Source organism: Muscardinus avellanarius, assembly GCF_963383645.1.
Source record: "Muscardinus avellanarius genome assembly, chromosome: 6".
NCBI lineage: Eukaryota > Metazoa > Chordata > Mammalia > Rodentia > Gliridae > Muscardinus > Muscardinus avellanarius.
The window spans coordinates 52,687,668-52,694,680 of record NC_137791.1 but is presented as its reverse complement, the minus strand read 5'-3'; the positions used below and the strand labels follow the sequence as shown (position 1 = coordinate 52,694,680).

The 7,013-nt window shown below is 39.2% G+C and overlaps 1 protein-coding gene across 2 annotated transcripts in view; it reads left to right on the top strand.

Moving 5' to 3' along the window:
* Window positions 1-3,193, top strand: part of DAPP1 (dual adaptor of phosphotyrosine and 3-phosphoinositides 1) — a gene marked incomplete at both ends in the record, with an annotated part of 61,879 nt that extends 58,686 nt beyond the window's left edge. For both annotated transcript variants that reach the window (XM_080698010.1, XM_080698009.1), the window contains 2 exons: window positions 2,185-2,272; window positions 3,125-3,193. In XM_080698010.1, the coding sequence (XP_080554136.1) occupies window positions 2,185-2,272; window positions 3,125-3,193 (157 nt within the window). The remainder of the gene's footprint in view (window positions 1-2,184; window positions 2,273-3,124) is intronic.
* Window positions 3,194-7,013: the final 3,820 nt, after the last annotated feature.

Below are 7,013 nucleotides of genomic sequence, written 5' to 3'. Positions count from 1 at the left end.
TGTCATTTGCAGGAAAATGGAAGGATGGAGAACATTATGTTAAGTGAGATTAGCCAGTCACAGAAAGTGAAGGATCGTATGTTTTTCACTCATATTTGGAAGCTAGGGAGTCATCAGGATCCAGGAGGGACTTTTGATAATGGAGGAGAAACCCCAGTGGTGTGATGGAGGATCCTAGGGGAGGATGGCATTGGGGGGTGGGAGGCAGTGAAGGGAACACTGCCGCTGAAGCTGTGTACAAATGCGAAACTCCTAATGCCAATCTCAATGTCATGTACGGGGAAGGGGAGGCTGTGGGAGGGAGGCAGGGGAAGCTCCCCAAGTGCTGGGTGCATGTGTGTCCCAATCGTCTGGAACTACATTATGGTATGACATTACAATGCACCAATAAGATTATTTTAAAAGTTAAAAAGAACATTAGCAATAAAAAGGAATTAAAAAGATGTTATCTGCAGAACTATAATATCATTATTGCATCTGAGAAAATTTATGGTAATTTTGTAGTATCCACCAACAATGGATATCTTTGTAAAACTGGCATGAATGTGCCATATGGGCTAGTAGAGGCTTCTTTTTTCCATAATAACAAGAAATCCAGAGGCGGGCAGCTGTGGTAACAAGGTCAGGTGCACGGCCTCTAGAATGTTCTTGTCCTTTTCTCATGATGGCTACTTCCAATCCAAGCGGCTACTCCAACTTAGGCCTTAGGTTTTCATAGGCAGGAAGAAAGTTGAAGAAATGGTGTGGACCATGTTTGTCCATTTTTATCAGGAAGGCCAAACTCTGTTTCTCTAGAAATTTCCCTACAGACTTCCCCATTAAACTCATTGGCTACAACCGGGTGCCATAGACAGCCCTAGCAGCAAGGAAATTTTAAAAAGTGATAAAATAATCACAGTTGGCTTAAACTAATTTGGATTTAATGCCTGGACTCTGTTAGCAAGAAGAAAAGGAAAACTGTATCAATAGCCAATTGATAGTGTCTCCTCCCCTGGGGGTACCAGTGGCAGTTCCAAAAATCAGTTTTTGATAGTGTCTGAACAATGTCAGTATCACTCCCTTCCCCACTATCTACTCAGCTGGTGCTGAGAGCAAGGTTTTACCTTCTATACATAAAGACTTAACCCTTAAATATTCAAGATTAATTATTGGTATCAACAAACTATATTACTTAGGTTTAAGGATAATAAGAAGCTTCCGAATTTTAGTTCATCTTTTTTTCACAAAGGAAAAATAAAGATCCTTAGTGTTTTGCATCTCAACTAAGTACAGGAAGATATAAAATATCTTCCATAAAATATCTGCTGACCTTATCACATTCAAATGGTCTTGACTGTGTAATCAGAGAAGGCCAAATAATGAATTGCCATATGACTAGGAAGTCTTTTGTGCCAGTAAATAAGTTGATCTTCCTAGCAGAGGCTAACTCATGGCCAGAAATGGGCAAAATATCCAGTTGAGCTTTATTGACTCCTTTTCCTGTTCTAAATAGTTACCTGCTGCTGGGCGTGGTGGCGCACATTTGTAATCCCAGCATTCGGGAGGCTGAGACTGGAGGATCGCGGTTCGCGGACAGCCTCAGCTACTTAGTGAGGCCCTCTGCAACTCAGTGAGACCCGGTTTCAAAATAAAGAATAAAAATTAGGGCAGGGGGTGTAGCTCAGAGGTCAAATGCCCCTGGGTTCCATCTCCAGACCCACTAAATAAATAAATAAATAAATAGTTAACTGCCTACTTCCACAGAAGAGAGCTTCACTAAAGCTAGCTATCACAAATGGGTTCCTTAAGCAAATGTGTCTTATCTGTCTTACTTGAATCACAGCCCAGGTTCTGAATCTTATAAGACCTTAGTTGAGTGTTATATATAAACACGTATGTGTTGTACTTAGCTTAACATATATGCAATAAAGAACCTAGGGGCATCCTGGATATATTTTTTCTTCTTCTTCCTTGAAGTTTCATTAGAAAATATAGCTCTTGCTTGTAATGATATTATGAATCTTTCTGGACATTTCTGCAGTTTGATGGCAGAAATAGCCCTGCATACACCAGTTATTCAAGTTACTACCTACCCAGGACATCTACTAATTAATTTTTTCCTTGAAACATGCTAATTATGGTTCAACTTTGATGTCTACAACTAGCCATCTGAAGTATCTTATGTTCTTTCCTTTGTCTTATCAGCTTAGTATTTCCATTCAGGACATTTTATCTCTGTGCAAAGACCGGAGTGGAAGCTGATGAGTGGATCAAGATATTGCGATGGAAAATGGTGAGTTATCAAAGTCTTCAGATGCCTTGTGCCGAGAAATAACATCAGTGATTTCAGACACATTTCTGTTGAGTCAGACTGTCCTTAAGAATCAAAAGGAGGTCTCTGCACTGGCTTATGGGATAGTCTGCTCTTTGACATAAAGATTTGAAGACAGGCTGTAAACACGAAGGGCTGATGCTGTGCTCAGTTCTCGGCCCCAGAGCCTTTACCTAGGGCTCCCTAATCTATCAGTTTCTCTTTGATGTGTACAGGTTAGTACAGTTTTGTTTGGAGGAGAACATATGGGACCAAAATGTCTCATAGAGGAAAGTTGACATATTTCTGTATTTGAAAAGCCTTTTAAATTGTCAGCAAAGAGCCGGGCGTGGTGGCGCACATTTGTAATCCCTGCACTTGGGAGGCTGAGACAGGAGGATCATGCAGGTTCAAAGCCAGCCTCAGCTACTTAGTGAGGCTCTCAGCAACTAAGTGAGACCCTGTTTCCAAATAAATTATTTAAAAAAAAATAGGTCTGGGAGTGCAGCCCGGAGGTAGAAAGCCCCTGGTTTCCATCCCCAGTACCACGAAAAATAAAAAAATAAAAAATGGAAGTTTGCCTGGGGAACTTAGCTTAGTTTCCAATGTAAGTATCTCTTTTTACAGGTTAAAGTACCCACTTTACAATATGTCACCTGAGGAGAATGACATACTTTATGTCATTCTTTTTATGACATATTATATGTCATATATATGGGGGGAGACATTATAATTAATTTATACTTATATGGCTTCTTAGCATATACTAATTAGTATTTCAGAGCTCATTATCTTAAAATCACTCATTAAACATACGCATATGTTTTGTTACAGTCACAAATAAGAAAACAGCTCGATCAAGGGGAAGGCACAATCCGCTCTCGGTCCTTCATCTTTAAGTAGGTCTGTCTCAGCAAGGAGCCCCGTCCAGAAGCAGGTGGAATGCTCCCTGGTGCTGTGATCAGGCTTCAGAGGAAAGGTGACTAAGGACTTTTCTTTACAAACAAATCAAAAGCAGATACAGATTGGGACCCATGTACCATGTTTGCTGACTTATGGAAGATTGCTGTTTTTCCAAGATGCTGCATCAGAAGCAGCTGTTCTGATGGAAATGGATTAACCACCACTCCTGGTCTGCTCGCTCTCAGAAAACACTGTAAGGATAAAAGGTTTTCATTTCACTCATGGTGGCCCCAAGCTTGTTGACATTAGTTGCCTGAAGTCCTACTCTATGTCATGATCAGCTCACCTGACCTCCCAGTTGTTCTGTTATCTAGAAAGGAAACAGTCATATAATTTGGGAAGGATAAACTGCTTTTTTTTTTTTACAAAGTATACTAAAATAACAAACATGGAAGATTTTTGAAGGAGGGATTGGTTTTTTTTTTCTTTATAAAAAAGACAAAAAATTCCCAGAACCAAAGTAGAAAATGTTTGCCATATTTATTTTTTCTTTTTAAAAAAAGATTTAGCAATCTGATATGTCCTAGTTCTAATATTTTATTAGTTGTGTAGGATGATAAAGGTAAAGAAGTGTACAGTTTAAAAAACATCTCTTTTAACCATTTAAGGTAAATACTTTAAAGAATGAGAAAATATAAATTGATGAAGGATAATAAAGTAGTAAATAACTTGTAATCATATTATTATTAAGGCCATAATAATAACAAAATACATGTAAACACCGATCGCTTTACCTGACACTTCACCAAAAGGACTGAAAGATATTTCTTATAGTATGTTATAACAATACCTTCCCTGGAGTGAGCTATTTAGGATTAACCCTCTAAGCACCTTGAATCTTATAAAATGGCAACTTCTGTTGCCAGTTGAGGGAGTAACACTAGTCTACAAGATATATATATATAATAATGTGTTGCCCCCCTAGAATAAGGATGGAAATGGGAATGGAATGCTGGTGTCCAGAGTTCATAAACAGATTCTAACCTATTATTTGTATTAATACTTTGTTTTAGCTGGGTGTGGTGTTAAATGCTTATAAATAGGAAAATAAAATAAAAAATATAACCAGCCAGGCGTGGTGGTGCACATTTATAATACTTGGGAGGCTGACACAGGTGGATTGCAGGTTTGTGGCCAGCCTCAGTTACTTAGTGAGGCCCTCCTCAACTTAGTGAGACCGTGTTTCAAAATAAAGAAAAAAAAAAATAGGGCCTGGGTTGTAGCTTGGAAGTCGAATGCCCCTGGGTTCCATCCCCAGTAACACACACACACACACACACACACACACACACACACACACACACACACACTGTTTTAAGTTAGATGTTTGAAGAAAGCCAAACATGGTGGAGAGCCAGGGAATAAAAGATGATGGTGCAAATCTATGACACTGCTCCTTAGTCCAAAGGGATACCTTGTCAAGTAAGATCCCTCTGTTATTTAAACACCGATGACTCAAAATTTGCAATAGGTTTTTGTATATTTCAACAAGGTTTTTAAGGTGATTTGTTATGTTTGTACTGTATGGGCTAAAGCAGATGTCAAGCTGAAATGTATTGTGTCCAGTTTTATTGTTTAGAAACAGCATGTCTCTTTGTGTAGATAATATTGTTTTTCCTTTTTATAAAACATACCGTGTTTATTTATATTCTTTGTTTTTTGATTATTAAATAAAAAGGCAAGATTTTACTGTGCTGTTCCATTAAAACCCTTTGAAGTATTTGTAATTTAGAAGAAATACAAATGATAGTAACACATGCATATCTATATTTACAGTAGCACAATTTATAATTGGCAAACTATGGAACTAGCCTAGGTATCCATCAATAAATGGATTATAAAATTATAGGAAGTGTATACACACAAGGAATTCTACTCACCCATAAAGAATAAAAAAATTATGTCACTTGCAGAAACATGGATGGAACTGGAGACTATTATGCTAAGTGAGATGAGTCAGACACAAATGATTAGTATCACAAAGAGCAGTGATACTTCAGTTGGACCGTAAACCTCAAAGGACTAGAAGTTGAGGAGATAGTCCCAGTTCTCCAGGAGTTCTTAATTGAAAATGGAAAAGACAATAAATACATATATGAATACATATATCACAATACATAGAAGTAAATAAGATGTAATAGTGTAAGGTACATTATCAATCAAATAGGGTACACAAAGCTGTATGATGGACCGCATGCTTCAGCAGGGGGTCTGACCATTTGTGGAGGTGTTGAAAGCTAACAATATCCACTGCGTGTACAGGATAAGGCTAGACTCTTCACCTGCTCTCACCAGAGCCTGCACTTCTACCTCCTGAGAAGAGCCTGGTGAACGGCCCTAGGTCATTTCTTCAAATCCAAAATGGGGAAGGATGCTTGTGCCAATGGCAGATCAGAGCAGGGGCATGTGGGAAAGCAGCGAGTGAGGTGTCCATGTCAGGGTCTGTCCACTAACGGTATGTGTCTATTATAAAGTAGTGCCCCTAAGACACAGTTAACCCAGCAGCGGTTATTCTCAGAATCCTCTCTGGGAAAATCTGAGTCCAAAGGAACAATGTACCCTGTACCCTCCGTGGCAGCAAAGTCATCCCCTCGGAGGGGAAAGCCAGTCCTATCTCTGTGAGAAAACTGCTCCCTATTTCCGAGCCACTGGATGTCAGGACGCTCAACCGGGCACAGCCTTTTGTTCCCACACAATCGGCATGCAAGAGAGTGAGCTCCTCTCTCCTTGCCTAGCACCCACGCTGGGCTGAAGGTCAAGGAGTTAGGATGTGGCCTGCTTGGGGCAGAGAGCAAGAGAACTATTGTAGGTAAACATTAATCCTACTTCTCTCTCCCACCACTACTGCAGATTTGCAGATTGGGTGCAGCAAACTCACTTTTTTTTTTAAATCAAACTCTTTCTAGATAAGGACACTCTATAGCAGGGTGCTGGGGATTAGCCCATGCCCTGCTCCCTATGGATTCAGGCTGTCTGGCCATGGTGACAAGCAATTTCCTTTTTATACTGTTTGTACTAGAGGATCAGATTTCCTTTTCTTAAAAAAAAAAAAAGTCATCTAGCACAGACTGAGATTTTGTAAGAACTTAAAAAAAAAGACTATGAAAAAAAATATAACCAGCCAGGCATGGTGGTGCACACTTATAATCCCAGCATTTGGGAGGTTGAGACAGGAGGATCGTGGTTCAAGAACAACCTCAGCTATTACTTAATGAGGACCTTTGCAACTCAGTGAGACCCTGTTTCAAAATAAAGAATAAAAAATAGGGCTGGGGTGTAGCTTGGAGGTAAAATGCCCCTGGGTTCCATTCCCAATACCCTTCCCCCACAAAATATATGTATATATAATAAAATAAAAGTAATAAAATAAAAAAATAAGATAAACACACACACACACATATATATATATATATATATATATATATATATATATCCATCATAAGCCAGGTGTCCCGCGCTTGGGAGGCGGAGACAGGAGGATTGCGCAGGTTTGAAGCCAGCTGCGCTGGCTTAAGAGACCCTGTTTCCAATTAAAAATATAAAAATAGGTCTGGGAGTGTAGCCCGGAGGTAGAAAGGCTTCCAGGAACCCCAGTACCACCAAAAATAAATAAATAAATAAATAAATAAATCCATCATAAACCCAGTATTTTATTATCAGAGTCAACAGACATAAATTTACTATGTCAAATCAATGCAAGTTTTACATACTTACTCCCAACTTCTTTACTTACCTTGCCAACAAACAGCATAGTGTGGCC